Here is a 24,425-nt window from a genome sequence, read left to right as displayed (position 1 = left end):
CTCCATATAAGGGAACACTAAAATTTACTTTTCTTAAAAGCACATTGGGATCAAACCTACATCCAAATGACATGGAGTGACCATCTACATGAACTAGACATGGACAGATTATCAGGAGCGAGGACCCTCTTTTCTGGAACCTGCCCTCTAAAATGACTTTGACTTTTATGCAGAAGAACACTGGTTCTTGTGGGAAAAAAAGAGTCAAAGATTTATAAACATACCCACCAGAAACTACAACATTTGATGGCAAAAACATTCAACTGACATTTCTTAAACAGTTTAGACAGCCAAATGCTTTACATGCATTATTTCATTGATCTACACAAATATATGAGTAAGAGCCATTATTATATTTCTATTTTACAGTGGAGAACCTGAGGCTCAGATAGATTTGCTGAAGGTCTCAAGATTAATAAGTCAAAGAGCTGGGACTCAAACCAAGGTCTGTTTAACTCCAAAGTCTAGGCTCTTAATCATGACTACTATATCCCTTCAGTTGGGCATTTGACCATGATGGATGGCCAAGGTGTGGATTTGGCCCCTGGTAGTGTCCATTCAACCTCATTCTAAATAATGACCATGAAGACATACCCTCCCCCTGAGAGCTGTCTTGTGGAGAATGGAGAACTGGGAAAGACTATGAAATAGGTTGGTAGTAGCCAACTCTCAGGATGAAAAAATGTAATTCTACCTATAAATGGGTCAAAAAGGCAACTCCAAACAAAAGAACAATACTGAATACCTGGGAAAAAATAGTCTCTTCTTCTCCAAGTAATCATTCAGCCCCTTCTGGATGTCCTCCAATAGAAGGTTGGCTTCTTGAAGCTTCTCAGCCATCCGTGGCTGATCTGCTGCCACCAGAACCCTGGTATCTTTCATCTAGGTTTCATCAAAAAAAGTGAGAATCACCATGGGGTTCCCAGATTTTGAGACTGATCATTGTAATGAGTGTATGACCAGTCCATCAACTATTGACCTCCCTGCCCAGCTAATTTAGCCTCCTAATCCCACAAGCGTGAATGCTCATACAACATGATCCTATTCCTCAGGTCATGGTTGACTCCTTCCTTCTACAAAAACCTTCCATTTTGTACAACTCCTTGGAGTGTCCCTTTATTTGTTAGATAGGATGCTGCCTGATTTATGAATTAATAAAGCCAATTCAATCTTTAAAGTTTAAAATCAGCGAATTTGATCTTTAAAATCTAAAATCAGTTGAATTTGTGTTACTTAATACTTGCAACCAAAGAATCTGAACTAATACAGAGTTAGAGGAAGCAGGGTATCATGAAAACTGGCTCTACTTGCTGGGCAATGTAAGTGCCCACTAGAGCAGATAAATTTTCTTGAGATAAATTCTATACAAGGGAGCCCCAGTTGAGCACACTTGACTTCAAAAAGGAAAAAGATATCATCTCTTAATAGATACTCCTGATTGCCTTGTACGCCCAGTGAACTCATCCTTCAAGGCTTGTTTCCAATGTTGCCCCCTTTGGAGGCCTTCCTTGACACTCCCAGACAACTATACCACTCTCCTATGTTCTAAAAGCTATTTGTATATACTTCTACTACAGCTCTCCTATTTACCTAAGACTCTCTCCTCACAAGACAGTGAATTCTATGAAGGCAGAAATCACATTCTAGTCATCTTCAAGTATTTTCTGACTGTTAATTCAATGCTGGGTACCAAATAAACATTTGTTAAATAAGTAACTGAATATGGAGGAGAATTTGAATTCTAAAATGATCCTCAGTCTATGAAAGTTTTATTGCATTATCCTGTGAGAGAGTCTCCTACCTTGTTAGGAATGAGAGCTAAATTATACAGACTCCTAACAGTTGCCTCTTGGGAGGTGGGCTTTCAAAAGGCCTCCATTCTCTGTATTACATAGTTCTATGTTCCAATTTTTAGTAACAATAAGTTTCAAAATTATAAAAAAATTTATAAAAATATTGAAAAAATCTAGTTTACTTATACATTTCAAGGGATATGGCTATGATGCACAATGAGGAACATCTGTATGGCATCCCACATTCCTGATGGTGAGGTGTGCTAGGGAGTAAAAACTTACTGCATGGGACATGAGTGATTTCCAGTAACTATCAACGATGGCAAATTTCCTGCCTTCTTCTGGCATCTGGGCTATGATGTCCTCTGAACTGAAGATCGGTTCCAGGTACAGCCAGGTGGCTTGGCATTTCAACCAGGCATCCAAAATTTCCTGCACACGAACCAGCTTTTCTTCCCACTTCTGTGAATTTAGCATTTCATATCTGAGTCATTAATCTGCCGCTCTGCAACACAGGCCCACTGACTGAACAAATTGGATGGATTCATTCATTTATTTGCTCATTCACTTGTTTAGCAAATTCTTATTCAGTATTTGCCCCTATGTTCTGGTCATTGTTCTAGGCAACGTGGATTCAGCAATGAAAGTAACCAACAAGAGTCCTTGCCCTCATGTAGTTCTTTTTCTAGTGGAATAATAATAGTAATAGGAGCCACAATGCTTACCCTGTGACAAGTGATGGTCTGAGTGCTTTATATATGTGAAACCAATTAATCCAACATATTTATGAGGGAGATATTATTATAAATCTCATTTTACAGATGCAGAAATGGACATACAACAGTTCAAGTAACTTGTCCAAGGTCACACAAGGGGTGAAGCCAGAATCTGAACCCAGGCAGTCTGGCTCCAGAGTCTGTGCCCTTAGCTTATGCCATTTCTATAAACAATGAGCGGAGGAGGCCAAACCCGTACCCTTGTGTAGTTTACATTCTAGATTACTCTAGCCCATAAAATACTTTCCAAATGTATTTTTATTCAGTGCATTAAAATCATCTCATCTTCTCTTTTGGCAGACTGTTGCAAAGGCTCAGCGTGCCATATGCTTACTTGGATGGTTATTGCTTTCAGTCTTGTGTTATTTATTTTTCCAATCAGGAAAAACTGAGCTTCTTTGTTAACTGAACTTAAAAACCTTCTCCCTCCTCCAACAAACCCAAAGCTAATGAGACATCACAAACCTTCAACCTCATTCCTCTTACCCGGCATTCTGCTTCTATCGGTTTGATGAATGGGGAGCCACACATGGTCTGGGTCTTTATCACGTGATCATCAAGTAACAGCTGAATGTCATCAACTGCACACAAGATGCTTGCATCCTGCAAAGAAAGATTTCCTGAGCTGTCAAAACCACAAGACCCCCCACTTTTCATGCTGATCTCCAAAAGCCCCACAGCTCAGATATCCACCCAAGTGGGGCAGAAATCTGTCTCACAGAGGATGGAATTTCTATTTTCTTCCTTCAAAGTGTTCTTTTTTTTTTTTTTTTTAAGATTTTATTTATGAGAGAGAGAGCACACAAGCAGGGAGACGGGTAGAAGGAGAGGGAGAAGCAGGCTCCCCACTGAGCAGGGGGCCCAACGTGAGGCTGGATCCCAGGACCCCAGGATCATGGACCTGAGGCAGATGCTTAACTGACAGAGCCACCCAGACACCCTTCCTTGAAAGTTTTCTTAAAGACATTTATTCTCGACCTCCTTTGCAGAAATCAAATACGGTCCCAGCCCATACCTGCAACTAGTATCTGTTGGGGATGGGGTGGGGGAGGGGGAGCATGTTCTATTCCCTTCTCTATGTTCCTACTTCCTTGTCCACTTGCTTTGCTGGCAAGCCGATCCTCAGGTAGGATCAACTGCTAATCTGACTGGCCCTTGACCTGTGGTTCCTAAACTGTGTGCCGAGGGGCTCCTGGGCACTGCAGCAAACTCAGCCATTTCATTCAAAAAGGAAATACAAATGTTTTTTTCTTTCAATTTATATGTATTTTTAAAAAACAGTTGTTGATAGGATACAAATACTTACTGAAGTTGTTTGAACCTAATTACTTCATAAACAAAGCTGTTAGGAATTTCTTTTGGCCCAGAGAGGGGAACTATGAAAAAAGTACTAAGACACAAAAGGCACCACAAACAGAAAAAAGTTTGGGAACCTCTGCCTATACTCTAAGGGGGCCATTTTTTACTAGTCGTTCAGGTTACTGTGCCTTGAAGGTCAGAGCTCCTATGAATGGCACTCTTTCTCCTGGGCCACCTTGGTGAGCAAGCTGAGAAGGGTCTGCCCCTCTCTGGCAGGTCTGGCCTTTCTGGCTCTGTTTTCACTTCCTTGAAGCCTACATCTGGGTGGTTAAATTGGGGCTAGGATATATTCTCTCATCTACCTTCTACCAGTAGCTCTGCATTGGAAGGTGTGTCTAGCTCTTAATAAAATGATACTGTGACTCCCTTCCACTGTCAATCCTTGTCTATTAGCTGCATCACTCAAAAACTCTCAAGATGGGCCAGGTGCAACTGAGCTGTTCCCAGGTTCCCCAGCTCAACCCCTCACCCCAGCCCAACAGCCTCCAGCAGTATCTAATCCCATCAGGCGGTGTGGCACCAAGCTGCTGGTACCCTTGGTTGCCTGGTCTTGCTGAGAGAGGCCCCAGTTCTCTTCCCTTCCATTGGCTCAGCTCCAGTTCTTATCCACATGAAATCAAGGCATCGCGACCATTCAAAGTAAAGCAGTGGAGAAGTCACAAAAAGGTAACATGCAGCCTGGGGGACAGGGAGATTCTCAATCTGCACTGCACCTTAGAAAAAACAGGGGTGCCTGAAAAATATATATATATGTATTTTGTTTTGAGATGCTTTAAGCATTGTTTACCCAGGTATGCTTCTTCTTCGTCTTTTTTTTAATAAAGATTTTATTTATTTATTTGACAGAGAGAGACACAGCGAGAGAGGGAACACAAGCAGGGGGAGTGGGAGAGGGAGAAGCAGGCTTCCCACTGAGCAGGGAGCCCTATGTGGGGCTCGATCCCAGGACCCCGGGATCATGACCTGAGCGGAAGGCAGATGCTTAATGACTGAGCCACCCAGGCGCCCCTACCCAGGTATGCTTCTGAAGGACAGGGGTGGGGAAGCCCTCCCTGGGGCGTGCTAATTCGGCAGTCTTGTTCAGTTCCTTTTCACTGAGAAAGCTTGTTGCTCTGAATCAAAAGGCCTTTCTCATTTAAAAAATGCACCCTTCCTGTGGGGCCTGGAAGAAAGAATAACTGGCACATGAAGGCAGATGGGAGGACACAATCTAATGCACAGGATAGTGATTATAGACAACAAGGCCGCATTAAAAACTCCAAAGTTGCTAAGAGACTGATCTTAATTGTTCCCACCACAAAAAAAAAATGATAATTATGTGACATCACAGAGCTGCTAGCTAACACTAGGGTGGTGATCATATTGTAATACATAAATGTATCAAATCAACACTTGTGCACGTTAAATGTATATAATGTTGCATGTCAATTATATCTCAATAAAAATAAATTATAAAAAAAAAAGATGTTAGGGATCCTTCCTTCCTGAGCTCTGTTGCAATTCTGAATGACTCCACTCTGTAAGCTACTACATAATAAACGGGCTGCTCTCAGGGGGCTGGGCAGTGGAACTGACACTCACGGTGTCCCTGTACTTCACGAAGTTGAATGTCATGTTAACCCAATCTGACTTCATTTTCTCCAAGTTTTTCTCCAGAGAGTATTCCTTACTGGCGGCTGCACCAATGGGCTCCAGTCTAAAGAGAACACAGCAACAGCAATGTCAACGGGAGGAGGGCAATGAAAACACAGCAAAGGAGGAATTTCGGTTCACCCTGACGACAAATTCAAAAGGCCCTTAATTTTACTAAAATGTTTACTATCCAACTCTAAGATGTGCCAGCTAGCTCCAATGTTTCGCAAGGTTTCTTATCCTCTGTGCTAGCAGCCTGTGGGCTGTTTTGGGCTGAATTGTTTTTTCCCCCAAAATCATGTTTTGATGTCCTAAACCCCAGTATCCTAGAATGTGAGATTCCCTCTTTGAGATAGGGTCTTTAATGAGGTAGTTCAGTTACTGAGGAACGTATAGAGTTGTTGATCACTATACTGTATACCTGAAACTAATATAACACTGTGTGTTAACTATACTGGAATTAAAATTTTATTATTTTTTAACTTTTTTATTTAAATTCAATTACAACATACAGTACATGATTAGTTTCAGATGGAGTGTTCAATAACTTATCAGTTGCATATAACACCCAGTGCTCATCACACTGGAATTAAAATTTTACGAAAGAGGTAGTTAAGTTAAAATGAGGTCATTAGAGTGGGTCCTAATCCAATATGACTGGTGTCCTTATAAGAAAAGGAGATTAAGACGGACACACGCAGAGGGAAAACCATGTGAGGATACAGGGAGAAGGTAGCCTTCTGCAAGCGAAAAAGAGAGGCCTCAGAAGAAATCAATTCTGCCAATGCCTTGATCTTGAACTTCCAGCCTCAAGAACTAGGAGAAAATATTCCTGTTGTTTAAGCCACCCAGTCATTATAGCAGCCCTAGCAAACTAATACAGGGTGGATAATTAATTCTTTGTTGGGAGAGGGGGGCTGTCCTGTACATTGTAGGATCTTCAGTAGCATCCCTGGGCTCTACTCACGAGATGCCAGTAGCAGACTCCCCATGTTCCCACCTCTTGTCAGTTGTGGCAACCAAAAATGTCTCCAAATATTGTCAAATGTCTCCTAGTGGGGGTGGGGATGTCCCCAGTTGTGGGGTTCAAAGTCACAACCCCAAGATCAAGTCACATGCTCTACCAACTGAACCAGCCAGGTACCCCCGTCCCTACCTTTTTAAAAACCACTGCTATTTTTCCTGATATGCTGGGTCCACATCTATAGCCCCTCTGTTCCATAGAAAGGGGAAAGACAAGTTCCTTTCTTTTTGTTTCCACAAGGAGAGATGGGTCCTAAACTCGGGTGTGGCCTGGGAATTGGGAAGAACCCGAAAGCCAAGTTCTTGGAAGGAGAAGGAGGGATTATTCTCTCTGCCTCAGCACTTGTCTTTCATTGCAAGCCCGACTGCAGAAGAGACAATCTGGTCTTTACAGGAAACCGAAGCACAGATGAAGCAAGTGATGTGCCCAGAGCCACACTTGCAGCTGGGGAGTGCTGGTACCAGGTCTAGCCAGTTCCTCTGGCTTTTAATCCAATGTTTCTTCCTCCCCCACAATGTGCCTTTTCCTCTCTCCTTGTCAGAAGGAGCAAGAGAATTATTCACATGTAGTCAGCCAAATAGGGCCAACTAAACAGAGCTGAGAACCCTCATACAGCCTCATTCAGAGCAGTGGATGAGGCACATTCCCAAGAATGACTAATCAAGACCTCCGCAGCAGGGTCATCATCCTAAATGTGGCCTTCTTGGGAGATGACCACAATGAGTGTGCATGTAGGAAATAATTAATAGAGGCAGGTGCCAACCCAGGTGGGTGTGACACAAGGAGGCTAGCTGTGTGGCCGTGACCAAGTCACTTGACAGGCTTTCAGTCCCCATCTGCATACATCAGGGGTTGTTGGTATAATTAAGTGAAATGTTTGCAACATGCTTTATGACTTATAATTATGCAAATAATTGCACAGGGGAAGGACTAATGAGTTTGGGAGTCCTTGAGGGCTGTCAAGAGTTGACCTTACCCAAATGTGCTAAAGAAGCTCACGAACTGTGTGCCACGTGATAAAGCTGCATTAACTATGGGATGGTGGGGCACAGGTGGATGTCACATCTCACTCACAGGTAGTGGTCGAGAACTTCAATGTTAACTCAGTTCAGGTTACATGCCTTATGTCACAATCCCCACCATAACTCTAATCACCCAGCTACTATTCTTCTTCCCATTTTACAGATAAGGAGACTGAGACACACAGAGGTAAACAACTTAGCCAAGGTGTCACCACATTTGGGTTTGTCACAGTTGAGCCCACTGGCATGGGAAGTGGCAGAGCTGCTGTGTGTTTGCTTGGTTTCGGTCTCCTTAGATGGGTTTATTCTTTAGGCAGTACAGAGTAATGGTTAAGGCTCTGGAGTTAGCCAAGTCTGGACTCAGGTCTTGGTTCTTTTGGTTACTACTGTGACCTCTGGCTAGTTACCTAATCATTCGAATCAACTTATTTCCTCATCTGTAAAACAGGAATAATAATAGTAGCTACAGTATTAGGTTATAGTGATGGAGAAGTTGGTTAATGTTTATTAAATGCTTGGTGCAGCATAAATGTTCAATAGTTGGTATCTCTTAGAAATATCTTAAAGGGGAAAAATGTGGCCTTTTAATGAAATAACTTACACCTGGTAGAAAGGCTCATGTCTCCAGGCTGCTCCTCGAAGAGAGCCTGTAATGGTGGTATTGGGGGATTCAGGTGGCAGGGAGATCTGGGGGTCTGGGAGCACCTTAGGTTAGATCCATTATCCCCACAAGAAGAGAGAAGGGATTCCAAACTCTGTCATGCATCAGAATCACCTGGAGCAGTGCTGCCCATTTGAAATAAATACCTCACTTTAAAGTTTCCAGGCGCCATATTTTTAAAAAGTAAAAAAGAAATGGGAAATTAATTTTAATAATTTAACAATTTAACACAGTGTATCCAAAATATTATCATTTCAACATGTTACCAATATTAAAACTTATTAGATTTTTTTTTTTAAAGATTTTATTTATTTATTCATGAGAGAGAGATTGAGAGAGAGGCAGAGGGAGAAGCAGGCACCCAAGGAGCAGGGAGCCCGATGCGGGACTCGATCCCAGGACCCTGGGATCATGACCTGAGCTGAAGGCAGACGCTTAACCATCTGAGCCACCCAGGCGCCCTGGTTTTTTTTTTTTCCCCTTAATAAGCCTTTGAAATCCAGCCCCTGTTTATACTTCCAGCATCTCTAGCTCAGAATAGTTTCATTTCAAGGGCTCAGTAATATGTGGCTGGTGGCTCCTGTACTGGAAGTGCTGACCTGAAAAACTGGTTAAAACACAGACTTCAGGGTCTATGTCCAGAATTTGTGATTCAGCAGACTGGGGTGGGGCCTGGGAACATGCATTTCTAACAAGTTCCCAGGTGACGCCGATGCAGCTGGTGTGGGCCACGCCCAGAGAAGCATGTGTGTTGAGTTAGACCTGAACCCAGCTGTCTAACAGGGACTCTGGTCCAGGAAATACAACATCTCCCATCCTCTGCCCTGAAGGAGGTGTGGACAAACCATCAGAGTCCTCAGAATATCTGGTCCTAAAAACAACAATTCAAATAGCACCGATTCCTGCACACAGACTCCAGAGGCCTTTGGAGAAAAGGAGAAAGCAAGTGAAGAATTCTCTCACTTGACCATGTTTCTCGGACTCCTAAGGGCTCAAAGAGCCACTCCTGTTTACTGTTGTTTGTTTAAAAGGGGAAACTGAAGCCCAGAAAGGTGGAATGGTTTTACCTGAAGTCACTGAGACCTGGGCTTGGAGCTCAGTTTCCAAGAACTTTTTTTTTTTTTTTTAATTTCCCTTTGAAATAAAATCTTCGACTCAATTTTCTAGTCACAATCCGTCATCCACTCAGCAACTGAAAGTGAGTTTCACCAGTAGCTAGTCACTTGAGGGGGAGGTTACTAAAAACACTTAAGTCACCCTGAACCAGAAGGAGAACAACAGCCTGATAGGAGGCCAGTCATATCCTGTGGGAAGTCAGATACTCTGACTGAAAAGCTTCCGCAAGCAGGGAAGAGGAGTCTTACTTGTCAACGAATTTGCTGAACCCGTATTCCAGCATATTTGAGAGGCAAGTTGTTTCTGTGGGTTTTATTTCAGAGCCGACAATCTCACTGATCTGCAGAAAAGAGAGGAAAACAAATGCGTATTGTCCAAGGTACTAGCACTGGCCAGTAGATTTTCCATGGTGATGGAAATGTTCTACTCTGCACCGTCCCTTACAGTAGCCGCCGTCACATTTGGCCATTGAACCTTGGAAATGTGGCCAGTGTGACTGAAGAACTGATTTTTAATTTTTATTTTGTTTTACTTAAATTCAAATAGATGTGTAAATAGCTAGTGGCTATGAATTGGATGGTGCAGGTCTAAAAATGTGGGAGGCAGCCTAGGGCCCACATTGCATTCTATCTGGTTTACTGGGGATCACTGCCCACCAGCACTTGCCTAGTGCCAACTTGTGAGCACCCTGTCGGGTGGAACCGGATCTGGTTTGTTTTTGTGCTCCCAGAGCCTAGTGCAAAGTCTGGTCTATGACAGAAGCTGCAGTAAGTGTTTGCTGAGTAAAAGGAGAGAGTCATGAGTACATGGGATAGGCAGACCCCCCAATTCTGCAATCTGAGGATGCTGGGAAGGGAGGAACCCTCTGCCCAAATATCTTCCTTTCCACCCCAGCATGCTAAATTGTTGGAATGGTTAGCACTCATTGTGCCCATGCCTTTGGTGTAAATACTACCCCAACCTTGTTTTTTTAAGTGAAAATAACCCTGAAGGAGGTCTCATGTGAAGTCTCTGATGGATTTGAACACTTCTCTCAAGGACTGAAAGATCTGGGGAGGATGAGGGTTCCATGCGCTCAAGAGGAGTAGGAAGACCTGAAGGAGAATGAGGCTCTAGGACAAACCTCACCTACTGCCCCATTTTGTCTCTGTCCAGCCCCAGGAGGACTACGGGATGTCTGAGCAAGAAGGAATATGAGAGCTGGGGCCTGTTCTATCTATGTGTCCCTAGGACTGGCATTTAATAGGCATCAGTAACTATTATGGAATGAAAGCAGGGCCTGAGGACACCTGGAGGACCCCTAAGATAATGGAAATCATAGAATTAATTTTTATTGAGGGCCACTATGAAGTAGGCAGTGTTTTAAGAACTTTATGCACTTATTTCATCCCCCCAATATGATGTGGAAGATACTAATGTATTATTATTCCTGTTTTACATATAAGGAAACTGAGACAAAGAAAATAAGCATCTTGTCCAAGACCATTCGGCTAATAAATGGCAGAATTGGGACTTGGACCCAGTTCTGCCTAAAAAGATCTTCTCCATCATATCTAGTGGGTCTCTCAGGTCTTCTATGTATAGTTGTGAGGGTTATACACTGCATAACTCTAAAAAATACATTTCACACTGTAGTTCACAAAAACTGCATTCCCCAGAGTTGTGGAGTGTACAACCTGCACAACTGTTCCTGGTGACCCTGGACTTTGATTTATTCTCTAATACCTGAAAGTACACCTTAGAACACATACTCTCTCTAGGATTAAATGACATAACTATGCAAAGGACTTGGCATAGTACTTGGCCCATAGGAAAGACTCAGAGATTGGTAGTTTTGTGTTTTTTTAATTGCTTTTGTTAATCACAGAGACTAACAAAGCATCTGGTTTTCTAATTCAAAGAGAATGAGAGAGAGAGAGAATTGGTTGCTCTGTCCAATACGGAGCCGCTAGCTTCTTGTGGCTATTGAGTACTTGAAATGTGACCAGCCCAAACTGAGATGTGCTCTAAGTGTGAAAGCATACCACATTTCAAGAACTTAGTATGAAAAATGTGAGAGATCACATTAACATTTTTACATTGATTACCTATTGAATAATAATATTTTGAATATGTTTGGTTAAATAAAATATATTCATAAAATTTATTTCTCCTGTTTGTGCTTTTTTTTTTTTAATATGGCTACAAGAAACTTCAAAATTGGACATATGGCTTGTATTATTTTCTTTGGGCAGCACTGTCCTCGAGGGCCAGCTTTGGTACACATCAGTGTGGTTTCCTCTTAAGGTCAAATGTCACCCTGTTCCATCTTGTTTTAAACCACAGTAGCAACGTTTTTGCTGCTGTCTGTGCCCTAAACTGAGGGACTAGCCCTTCCTGCTTAAGTTCTGGGAAATGGTCAAAAACCACAGCACAGCTGCCCCACACCCTATGTCCCCGGAAGATCCATCCTGTAGCCTTAAGAGCTAGAGGTGGTTTAACCTTCAGAGTCCCCCGCCAGAGCCAGAATCTGTGCAAATGGATTTCCTGAGTCAGGCATCAGGGCAGAGAATGGCTTCCCCAGGCCGGTGGCTATCACTGGGGTGGCCTGTGGTTTGACCTACAGTGCAGGCAGGAAGCGGCTCTGAGTGGGGGCAGCCCTGTGTGTATCTGGCGACCTCTCTCCTTTCTGAGCTCACTTTTAACTGTTCAGGCCACTGGGTTTCCACTTTAGGGGCTCATTACTCAGGAGCCACCATGCTGGGGCTAGAGTCCACTCTTATCTATGGCATACTATCCCCTTTAACCTGATATTTCTTGTCGCATTTCCCCCAGTCAAACAGATCTAGATTCCAATTCCCTCTCTCACCACTTACTAGCCACATGACAATTTACTTACTCTCTCTAAGCCTCAGTTTTCTTATAATCTGTGAAATGGAGACAATGATAGTCCCTGCTTCAAAGGGTTGCTGGGAGGATAAAATGAGGGAATCCACACAAAGTCTACAACACAATACCTAGTTCATAGTTGGTAGTCAATATGTTTGAGCTATTACTGCTATTGCTCCTTTAATTCTAAGGAGTTTTTCCAATCTGTCCATCTGAGTGATCTGTAAATGAGAATTATGAATGTCTAGGAATGGTTGGGATTTTTAAAGTGCCCACATGTGAGAAGAGTGTCATCACAGGGAAAGCATCAGGTAGAGAATACTGCCTTCTGAGTCTCCTGGGAGGGTTGCTTAAATGTGCCACTGACCAGGGCACTTTCTTTAAGTGTCATCTCATGGAGAGACCTAGCACTACCAAAGGCCACTTGCCTATCCAACCTCCCCAGCCCTCCAAATGGGTCAAAGCTCTAGTAAGGCTAGGTCCATGGGGAGAGGGACCCTATGAGCATCCGTAAGTGGGGGCAGCTGTTGCAGTGCAGACCCCTCTGCTGGGGCAGTACAAGACCAGAAGTCTACTCAGGTGACCTCTCCCCTGCCCTCCTTTACATCCTTTGCTTAGGTGTTGAGCTTCAAGGCTTTCTGGGAAATTAAAAGCAGTTCCTTTTTACAGAAAACTCCAGAATCTCTCACGTATCAAGATCTCTGTATTCCCAGAGAGATCAAAATGCTCCTAGCTCAGACTTCATTCTCTGAAAGGTAATGGGTGTGTGCTCTCAGATTGGGTCCTTCCAGAGACTTGTCCTACAGTCTTGTGCATGGTTCCCAGAGAAGAATTCCAGGCCAAATCATAAAGAAAGCTGCCTATGGAGATCCAGTCTCATCTCCACCTCCACACAGAGCAACTCCTCGGTAGAGGACGTTTCAAGGCCATTGCTAGCCCTTGAATATGGTGATTATTTTAGAAACACAGTGAGTTTTCTTTTTTCTGCTTAGTGTTCACACCGCACTTATCACCCTCACACTTGGCTGCTTATAAAAGTCCCAACTATTTTTAGGGAGAATATTTATTATTCTCATTTATAGACTCAAAGGGCTGAAAGAAGAGTGAAATGTTATTTCTGAACATAGCCTGTTGGACAATGAGGCTCTACAGTAGAGTCAGCGCAAGCAGAAACCATCTGGCATTGTCAGGAGGCCCCTGGAAAAGGTGTGGCTTTCTCTTTTGTCTGTCCTAGGTCAAGGGACAAATCAAGGTCCCTCCCACTGTAATTCAATGCCCTTATTACCCTTTAGGACCCTGAGCAGCCATTTGCTTAGGTAGGCAGACAAGGAGAGACTCTGTGGCCGCTGGCTGGAGCAATACTCAACCATCAGCAATGGGGTCCCCCAAAAAGGGTCAACCTGTTCATGTGAAGAGGCAGGCATTTCAGCCCCTATTCTGCCTGTTCCCTCCCCCCTCCCATTACTGCCTCTTTAGCCTCAAGTAGATTCTGCCTTTCAGAAAGGAGAAACTTGACCCAGTATTGGTTCCTGCCTTCCAAAGGGCTACCAGAACCAGGTAGAGATTGGGTATGGATTGGGCTGGGTAGGGGTGGACGGTGACAGGGACCTGTTGCCAGTGCCGGTCCTTCATTCCTGGGTTGCAGGAGATGCTGAGGATGGGGATGTGCTGCTTGAATTTTTCAATCTTGACTTTCACATTCTCTGCTAACCGCCTGGGTGCAGGTACATCAGGTAGGGTCTTGGTCAATTTATATATCGTTCTCCACATATTCCCTATTTCCTCGGAGATCTCCTCAGCATTCAGCAAAAAGAGGGGTCCTGAAATAGAAAACATGGGATGAGGGAAGGGTCAGACCCACCAAGTGGATGTTAGTCATGTGCACCTTTAAGTCCCTGAAATTAGAATGGTGCCTATGGTATGGATATTGGAACAGGCACGGGATTTGGAGTTGGGTCTGGATCTGAATGCTCCCCTTAGCCGATGAAACCCTGGGGGTGTTTTCCTGAACTTTTCTAAGCCTCAACGGTGTTACCTATGATACAGGGGTAATAATGGGCACCCTGGCAGGTGATCGTGAACATTAAGTGAGCTAAGGGGCAGACACAGTATCTGGCATGTAATGCAAGTGCAGTTAGGGAACCGACTGTTAGCGGTGGTTGTAGATGCTATTATAGAAGCAGTAAAGGTGTTCCACAAATGCTGTGAAATATTGACAGTTGGGGGATGGGGGAGTTCTTCGTACAGCTCTGGCAATTTTTATTTAAGTTTGAAATTATCTTAAGATTTTTTTTTTAAAAAACAAAGAATGACCCCTCATTTTTAAAAAAGTACTCCAAAATATTAATTTCCTTCTCCTCCTTTTTTCATAGGGATCTTCTAGCATTTGTGTTTCCCATTCAGTCAAAATCCTTCCATGCTGCTTCTTTCTTCCCCTTGGACATTTCAAATCAGTATGAACTCTTGCATCATGATGTTGCAAATTTACTCAGAAACATTTTTCTTTCATGGCTACTGAGACTAATAAAGCCTTATTAATTTCACATGCTTCATCAGCCTGACATTTCTGAGGTAAGTAATCAAAAATTAAAACTTTTTGAAAAGAAAAAGAAATGTACGTAGTGTCCAGGCCATATATAAAAACACATACATCATGTCCAATTCGGGTTTTTCATGGGAATGCAAGGCTGGTTTAATATTTGAAAAATCAAACAATGTAATAAACTATATATATATATATATTTTTATTTAAAGATTTTTATTTATTTGAGAGATAGAGACAGAATGAGAGACAGAGAGAGCATGAGAGGGGGGAGGGTCAGAGGGAGAAGCAGGCTCCCCACTGAGCAGGGAGCCCAATGTGGGACTCGATCCTGGGACTCCAGGATCATGACCTGAGCCGAAGGCAGACACTTAACCGACTGAGCCACCCAGGTGCCCCTGTAATAACCTATATTAACAGTCTAAAGAAAGAAAATCACCCGATAATATCAATTGATGAGGAAAAAGCATCTGACACAACTCAGTATCCATTCATGATAAAAACCTCTAAAGCAACTAGGAATAGAAAGGAGCTTACTAAGTTTGATAAAGGGTGTCTATGAAAAGCCTATACTACCACTATACTCTTGTATACTGGAAATACGCACAGCTTTTTACACATCGATCATACCACAATAAAGTGATTTTAAAAAACCAAAACAAAACAAAACAAATCCCTAATAGTTAATGGTGAAAGATGGAATACTTTTTCCCTAAGATGAGGAACAAGGCAAAGATTTCACTCTTTTAACTCCTAATCAACATCACAAAGTCCTAGACAGTATGATGAGGCATGAGAAAGAAATAGGAGGCACACAGATTGGAAAAGAAGAAATAAAATGTCTTAATTTTCCAAATGTCATGACTGTTTATATAGATGATCCAAGAAATCTAAAGAATAGCAATAGCTGGGGCGCCTGGGTAGCTCAGTCAGTTGAGCGTCGGACTCTTGATTTGGCTCAGGTCATGACCTTGGGGTCATGGGACTAAGCCCCGCACTGGGCTCTGCTCTCAGTAGGGAGTCTGCTTGAGGATTCTCTCTCTCCATCTCTCTGTCTGCCCCTCCCCCTGCTCAAATGTGTGTGTGCTTTCTATCTAAAATAAACAATTAAAAAAAAAATAAAAATCAGCAATAACAAATCTTTGCAAGAGAGCAAAAACACTGTAACAAAAATGAAAAGACATCTGATGGGTCTATTAGTAGACTGGACACAGGTGAGGAAAGAATCTTTGAGCTTGAGGATTTATCATTAGAAACTTCCAAAATTAAAAAGAAAAAAAGATGGGGAAAAAATGGAACAGGATGGCTAAGAACTGTGGGATAACTACAAGATGTATAACATACAAGAAATGGTAATACCAGAAGGAGAATAAAGAGAAAAGAACAGAGAAAATATTTGAAGCAATGACTGGGAATTTCCCCCAAATTAATGTCAGATACCAAGCCACAGATCCAGGATAAATGCCAAAAACTATACCTAAACATATTATATTCAAACAGTAGAAAATCAAAGTTAAAGAAAAAACTTGAAAAAAGCCAGGGCGGGGGGAAACCACTATACTTTTAGAGGAGCAAAGATAAGCATTACATTCCCCTTCTCCTCAGAAACCACACAAACAAGAAGAGAGTGGAATGAAATTATTGAGAGAAAAAACCCCACCAACATTAAAATTCTCTATCCTGAGAAATTATCGTTCTAAAGTGAAGGAGCAACAAATACTTTCTCAGACAAACAAACTGAGGGAATTTGTTGCCAGTAGACCTACCTTGCAAGAAATGTTAAAAGAAGTTCTTGAAAGAAGGAAAAGTATTTGTCAGAAACTCAGACTTATGTAAAGAAATGAAGAGCATTAGAGAAGGAATAAGTGAAGGTAAAATAAATACTTTTATTTTTCTTATTCTTAGCTGATCTAACAGTAACAGTTTGTTCAAAATAACAGTAGCAACAATATATTTGATGATTACAGTTTATACAGATGAAATGAATAACAGAAATGACACAACAGATGGAAGAGAGAAATTAGGGATACTTTACTATTACAAGACATTTTTGAAATAAAGTTATATATATTAAATATAGCCCAGCAATCTACTCCTGGGCATTTACCCCAGAGGAATGAAAACTTAATGTCAACATGAAAATTCATGCATGAATGTTTACAACAGCTGTATTCATAACAGCCTAAAACTAGAAACAGCCCAAATATCCACCAATGGGTAAATGGGTAAACAAACTGGTATATTCATGCAATGGAATACTACCCAGCATGAAAGGGAAGGACCAATGGTTATAACCAATAACTTGGATGAATCTCAAAGTAGTCTGCTGTGTGAAACAAGCACTCTCAAAAAGTTACACACTGTATCATTCCATTTACATAACAATCTCAAAAAGAGGAAACTATTTAACAATGAACAGCTCAACAATGCCAGGTCCTCTGGCTGGGGGTAGAGTGTGACTAGAGAGCGGGTAATACAAGAAATTTTATTGAACTGATGAAATTTCTGCTTTCTGACTGTGGTGAATCTATATATGTGTTAACATTTATGGAACTATATGCCAAAAATGTCCTTTTTGCTGTGTATGAATTTAAAATTAAAAAAGTAAATGCAAAAAATTTTTAATACAATATCTCTAATAAAAAGACTTGGTAAGCTATAAATATTTCCCTAACACCATAAAAATTTTGTATCTCAAACCAACAAAAAGCATCATGTTTAAGGTGACACTCTGCAAGAGCTCTCATTAAAATCACGAGTAAGACAAGGGTGCCCATTATTACCACTGTTTATTTTGGAAGTGCTAGTCAACACAGAACAGTGAGTAAAAAAAGGGGTATACAAATAAATAAATAAGGTAAAATATTATAATTGTATAGATATGACTGATTACTTGGAAAAATTAAGAGCACCAGTGAAAATGAAAATTTTTTAAATGAAAAAGAAAATACCAATTTAAATATTAAATCAGCAAATAAAAATAAAAATAAATCGGCAAAAACAGTTTTCAAAGCTATTATTCTCAGGTTCGTTAAGGGTGTGAAGAATGGGCACTCTTAAGTACTGCTAGAAGGGTAATAAATTAAAACATAACTTTTCTGGAAGACAGTTAACAACAAGTTTTTAAAATCCTAATAATTTTCGGGGCACCTGGGTGGCTCAGTCGTTAAACATCTGCCTTCGGCTCAGGTCATGATCCCAGGGTCATGGGATTGAGCCCCGCATCGGGCTCCCTGCTCAGCGGGAGGCCTGCTTCTCCCTCTCCCACTCCCCCTGCTTGTGTTCCCTCTCTCTCGCTGTGTCTCTCTCTGTCAAATAAATAAAATCTTTAAAAAATAAAAATAAAAAATAAATAAAATCCTAATAATTTCCATCACATGATCCTTGATCTAGCCATTTCACTTTTGGGAATTTATCCTAAGAAAATGATCAGAATTGCATCCATTAAACTGGTGACAAAGATGTTCACCACAGGTGTGCTTATAACACCGAAGTGCCTGAAGCAAACTGCAGGCTCAGCTCTAAGGGTCTCAGAGTTTGTCCTCTGCTTGTATACACTCTCCCCAGGTGACATCATTCATGGCTTTTAATTGTAATCTACACTCAATTATTCCCCAATATAAGTTGCCCCCCAAACATATAACTTAACTACAGGCTGATATACTCAGCAGCTAATTAATATTCCCATTTGGGTGTTTGCAGACACCTTGAACTTGGTATATTCAAGCTGATGTCTTTTTTCCCCCATAAATCTGTCACTTCTCTTGTTCAGTGATGGCAATATCCACCAAATTGCCTGGGCCAATAATCTGGATGTCACCCTAGGTTCTTCCCTCTCCCTCCCTGACCCCTGCCCCATATCAGATCATCATTAAGTCCTGTTGACTTTACCCCCTCCAATTCTCTCTAGTCTCCAGGATCTAGAGAAGAGGAGTAGTTTACAGATGTCTGTGGCACTCTGGCCTTTCTTGAAGGAGCACAGTGGTGGAAAGGCCATCTTATTTTCCCCACCCCCTCCGCCTCTCTGCAATCTATGGCTCTGGGTGGCTCCCTCTTCTATTATACCCTGGCAACAGGTCTGGCTCTTCAAACCCCACTTTCCATCATTATCACATCAGGAAAATTTGACTGTGTGGCTGCGTTAATCCAGAGTATAAGAATATGATTTAAAAAAACAAATGTAGCTTAAATCTGAAGTCCAATCCTGTTCTAGAACTGGCTGGGTTGGGTCCCCTGGTAGTGGACCCACTACCCCATCAGCCACCATGTCCCAGCAGACTGAGCCTGGAGCGTACCGTTCATCCACTCCTCTGACTTGATGCTGAACTCGTATGTCGTCAGCCACAGCTGCTCGTAAGGCACTTTGTTGGTCATCAAGGCTTGCAGGAGAGGGAAGGTACTCTTCTCCTTTTCCAACAGTTCCTCCTCCTTATTGATCAACTGCAGGGCAAAAGGGAATGCTGTTTATTGGGCAGCTGGTTTTCTGAACCCTAAAGGCCACCGTGGCAAATTCCTCAGTGCTTTGAAAACCAAGTTGAGGAAGATGTAAATTCATCTGGAGAGCAAGAGAGGAAAACAAGACATGGACTCAAGTAAGAAAGTCCCTCTGGGTTACCTCTGAGGGCTGTGACAGCTAAGATCTAGCTGGATGAAACTCTAGGATAATTTGCTACTTGCTCCATCATCTTTGATCCTATTCTACCATATCCGTATCCCCATGTTCACAATTTTCGTATGTACTTTAGCTGTTTACATGATGCCCCCCCTTCTTAGGCTGACTTGCCTCAAAGATAAGAACTTTAATGGTTAAAGAACTTACTAGTTGACCTTCAGGGCAATTTACTTAGCTTTTCCAAGCCTTAGTTCTCTTATTTTAGATAGAGATAAATGGGGACAGTAACAGTACCCACCCCAAAGGTTTGTTATGGGTATTAAGGGATATATCGCGTAAGAAGCCCTTTGTACATTGTTGAGCACATAATAAATACTCAATGTATGTGAGCAATTATTTTCCTGTAATTTCTTTTTTGTGTACTCAATGACTAACAAAAAAGCTGGTATAATGTAGGGTTGTAAGAAAAGGTAGTTGAAAGCGCCAATGAAAGAACTGGTCAATTCACCAATCAATACTATCCACCTGACAGGTGATGTTAGGAAAACCCAAAATCAAGAAGCAGAACCAACAGGGCAGGACAGTCATTAAGTCTCCAACCCCAGACCCCAAGACCCCAAACCTCAAATTCCATCAGTGCTTGATCTAGGTTCTTTGAAAGCTCGTTAAGCTTTTCAACATTGTTCTTCATTTCTTCTGTGCTCATCACTTCACGTTTCCTAAACCCTTCCAGTTCCTTGTTGTAGCCTTCAAGTTGCGTCTCAAATTCTGAGCACCTAAAAGCAAAGGACAGCCCAATCACATTTGGACTTTCTACTTTTGATATCCAAAATATCAGCAATTTCTCACCCATATTCAAGCCTGGGGAGAATCTGATTTTCTGGTGCATGAGATTAATATATATATGTATATATATGTATTACTTAAAATCCTACCTCCCAGAGATGTCTGGTGTGACCCTATTGATGGTTAAGCATTTCCAGATGTTTACCTGTATGGGTAAATATATATGTGTGCGTATATATGAAATCTATACAATACCTATTCTATACACACATATAAAATGTATGTATATATATGTATTATTCAGTCATCCATTAGATATTTATTATTAAGGGCTTGATACATTCCAAGGACTGCTCTAGGCATCAGGGAAACATTTGTGATATACACTATTAAGCTCCCTATGCTCATGAGCTTGTATTTTAGTTTGGGGAGACCTAGATAAGAAACACATGGATTGGGGCACCTGGGTGGCTCAGTCAGTTAAGCGTCTGCCTTCGGCTCAGGTCATGATCCCAGGGTCCTGGGATCGAGCCCTGCATCCGGCTCCCTGCTCTGCAGGGAGTCTGCTTCTCCCTCTCCCACTCCCCCTGCTTGTGTTCCCTCTCTCGCTGTGTCTCTCTCTGTCAAATAAATAAAATCTTTAAAAAAAAAACAAACACATGGATTGATGGGTGGGTAGGTGGGTGAATAGATGGGTGGATAAATTCATACATAGATAAAGATAAAATGAGATATTCCTGATAGGCATAAATGTTCTGAAGAAAATAAAACAGGGCAGAGTGCCTAGAGGATGTAAGTAGAGGGCTACTTTAGCTAGAATGACCAGGGGTGACCTTTTAGCAACAAAGCAAGTCGCACAGTCACTTCTCCCTTTTTCTAACAGGGTAGACTATATAGTGTTAAGTTACAACTGCTTAGCACATTATAGTTTCCAAAGTACTTTCATCTCCATAATATATACATATGTATAATTTCATACAATAGTACAGTCATTAGTAAATAGTAGGCACTCAGGTTGAATAAATGAGTTGTATTTGTGGGACTACCTGGAGTCTAAGGGAGGATAATTTAGGGATTTAAAAATGGTGGATTGGTCAGAATTCCGGCATGAAATGGAATTCACTCCAATGTTCAAAGAGAGAGGCTTTGATGAAGGGACTACCTACACAGGTAAGATAGGGTAGCCTCAGAAGGAAGCCACTAGGACCCCTAGGGTCAAGAAAACACTGGGAACTGAAACCATGGAGAAGCAAGAACTGTCATCCAGGAGGGATGAAGCTACTACCAGAGTGCCAGGGCCAAACAGGGAGGGAGAGGAGAAAAGGTGATCCCTGTCCAAACTCCTCAGGGCTCTCCACTGGGGGAGCCCTACCTGGATCCAACAGACAAGGGAGTCAGAGGCTGAGGACTATGGGTGTCAGTGGACCAGGCACTGAGTGGACAGAGGAGGAAGAAGGTGAAAGGAGGAATTGGGGGGTGGGGGTCAGGCGGCAGCAAATGGAGAATTATTAGTGCCAAAGCCAAAAATTAATGTGGGCTGGTAAAATAGGTCAAGTTTCTTAGAGAGAGAATGTGGCTGCTCTCACAGAAGACGAATGAATAAATGAACACTGCTCATTCCCCCTCACACACCGTTCTCAGGATTAATGTAAAAATGATGGATGTGAGGTTTGAGTGTTCACCAAAGAGAGGGCTGAGGCCAGGGCTTCGGGTTATTCCTGGAGCCCCTCCTCGGCTGAACTCTGCTGTGGAGAGTGCAGAAACCAGTGGGTGCCATCAGGCTGAGTCACCCCTCCAAGAAGGGATGGCTACTGCTCTTCTCCTCTCATCATAAATGACAGTTCCCATTTTCCCCAGAGCCACCCCTCACTCCTCTGAACTTTAACAGCACTTACTGCCTCTAAGTAGTCTTACAGCGCTATTCCAAAAGTATGCTTGCAAGGTCGTGGTTTAGAAGTGAAGCACTTTTTTCTCCCCAAAGAAGTCACTGTCCAAAGGATGAAGGAAATGGACAGCTTCTAAATGCCTACCATGTGCTGGGTACCCCTCAGGCACAATCTCAGGTCATCTCATTTCGTCCTTCTGCACAATGATACCTCTCATGAAATGAGATGACCTGAGATGGGCTCTGTTATCCCATTTTCCGGATGAGGACACTGAGGCTCAAAAAGATGAAGAAACTTGTTCCTGTTCATCTAACCTACAAATCAGTTCCATGGTGGAGGCTGTTCATAAGGGGACATGGGGTAGATGGGAACGCTGTACTTGCTCAATTTTGTTGTGAATTTAAAACTGTTCCAAGAAATAAAGTCTATTAATTTAAAAATATCAGTAGCACCCATTTGGCTAAAAGTTCTGGGTAGAGAGAGGAGAAGGCTCCTGGAAGAAAAAAAACTGTGTGCACACAATTGTGTATACACACTCCCCCACCCCCACCCCCCACACACTTTTGTTGTTATTATTGTTTTTTTCTGGATGGCAGACCTAGGCCATATTTTGAAGGTAGCGAATAAATAGTTTTCTCCTTCAGCCCAAACTCCCATTCTGTGTAGAAATCCCTGCTTTTATCTACTCTTTTCCTTTCTTGTGAGTATTTGCAGGGATTATAGGACCTAAAGTTGGGCAGGGGGGAGTTTCACATGTGAAGGGGAGAGTAACTGGAACAACTCTACAGTTCATCAACCAAGTGTTACAAGCTGGGCTGGCCGTGCATGCACGTATGTCTTTACCATCCACGTGGTACTTGGCCCACTTTGCTTGACACTGATTTTTCAGTAGGTCTGTATTTTCTCTGCTACTGGATTAAAATCTTTATTTAGTAGCCAAACACACTTACATGTCTAGAATATAGCACAGCACGTAGTAAAAATCCGTAATAAATACTGGTTGAATTGACAAATAATGGATGAATAAATGATATAGCCACATTAGCACTGAACAAGACCAGCTGCCAAACAGGCAATTTCTCAGCCTCCTACCACGCCTCTATTATCCCTGTCTTGCTATCTCCTTGGTCTCCAGTGTGAGGCTGATGATTTTGCTATTATTATTGCGAGGCCATTATTCCATGCCACTATTTTTGTCTTTTTCTCTCTGCACCGTCAAATTCCAATTGTTCAAGGCAGGGAGGGAAGGCATTGGCAGGGTCACTATAGTGAAGCAGGCTTAAAGAGAACATCCCTCAGTGGGAAACAAAAAGAAATTCCTTTTCCACCAATTGTCTTCAGCCTTCGCCCACGCCTTGCTGTGGGGGGCTCTGAGCAGAACCAGGAACCTGCAGCGTGTTATCAAACTGGGCATCATTTCTGAAACAACCTCACACTCTCCCTGTACCTTTTAATGAGGTCCATCTCAGCCTGATCCCTCTTGTTAAGGAGGAAGTTTCGGCTGTTTTCAAAGATATCTTCAATCTGGTCTGGCCAGAGGAGCACAGTGCTGTTCAACTTGATATCCTCTTCTGCAAAACACATATAGTTTGCTCCAGGACACTGCTCAACATAGGTCAACATTCAGGGCATTAATTTAGCAGAATAAGAGGTCAACAGAAGTGGGTGAGGGGGTGGCAATGAATGGATGGGCCCATGATGGATGAATGATAGCCAACATTTACTGAGCACTTACTAAGTGCCAGGCTAGAAGGGCAACAGTATTATCCTTGTTTTTACAGATGGGAAAACAAAATTTAGCCAAGTAGTCAAGGTCACACCGCTAGAAGGCAGCAGAGACAATTTCAGACCCAGGTCTAACCAACTCCAAAGCCGATGTTCTAACCACTATACTTCACTGCTTTCCCAGGCTGGGCCTGAGTAGAGTAGAAACCTGGGCTCAAGTTCCGGTTCTCCTCTTTAAACTGTCACCTCATCTGAGTCCCAGTCTCCCTTTTGGTTAAATGTCAGTAATAAAGTCAGTGCCAGATGCCCCACCCAGACTAAGGCTCTGGGCAGCTGAAATGTCCTAGGCTCCCTCTGTACCCTTGGGAACTTAGGAAGCAGAGGTCCACTGTGTGTTCACAAGGTCAAGGGCACAGCTCATGAATGTGCAGGCAGATGGTTAGGGTACTGTTTTCCACTCCCAGTCCCCATCTCTCCCTCCCATCACCCTTCCTCCCAAACAGCATGAACACCAGGTAATTCACAGGTATTTTGAGATGGAAGAAGGATCTGAAAACTTGACTTGTGGACAGTGTATCAGTTTTTCCTTCAGAACCTGGTCCCTACAAAACTCTACCTTGGCC

At 42.4% G+C, this 24,425-nt stretch overlaps 1 protein-coding gene across 1 annotated transcript in view; it reads right to left on the bottom strand.

Annotated features, from left to right (window-relative positions):
• The window catches only part of DNAH3 (dynein axonemal heavy chain 3), a 162,820-nt gene that overhangs the window by 106,739 nt on the left and 31,656 nt on the right, over window positions 1–24,425 (bottom strand). The window contains exons 15-23 of the mRNA XM_078074713.1: window positions 23,525–23,648; window positions 20,028–20,181; window positions 19,089–19,233; window positions 13,860–14,071; window positions 9,632–9,723; window positions 5,510–5,624; window positions 3,056–3,172; window positions 2,076–2,255; window positions 746–882 (exon numbers count right to left, since the gene is read on the bottom strand). Coding sequence (XP_077930839.1) covers window positions 746–882; window positions 2,076–2,255; window positions 3,056–3,172; window positions 5,510–5,624; window positions 9,632–9,723; window positions 13,860–14,071; window positions 19,089–19,233; window positions 20,028–20,181; window positions 23,525–23,648 — 1,276 coding nt within the window. The remainder of the gene's footprint in view (window positions 1–745; window positions 883–2,075; window positions 2,256–3,055; window positions 3,173–5,509; window positions 5,625–9,631; window positions 9,724–13,859; window positions 14,072–19,088; window positions 19,234–20,027; window positions 20,182–23,524; window positions 23,649–24,425) is intronic.

The sequence above is a fragment of the Halichoerus grypus genome, chromosome 6 (assembly GCF_964656455.1).
Source record: "Halichoerus grypus chromosome 6, mHalGry1.hap1.1, whole genome shotgun sequence".
NCBI classification, from domain to species: domain Eukaryota; kingdom Metazoa; phylum Chordata; class Mammalia; order Carnivora; family Phocidae; genus Halichoerus; species Halichoerus grypus.
This window is presented reverse-complemented; position numbering and strand designations above follow the sequence as displayed.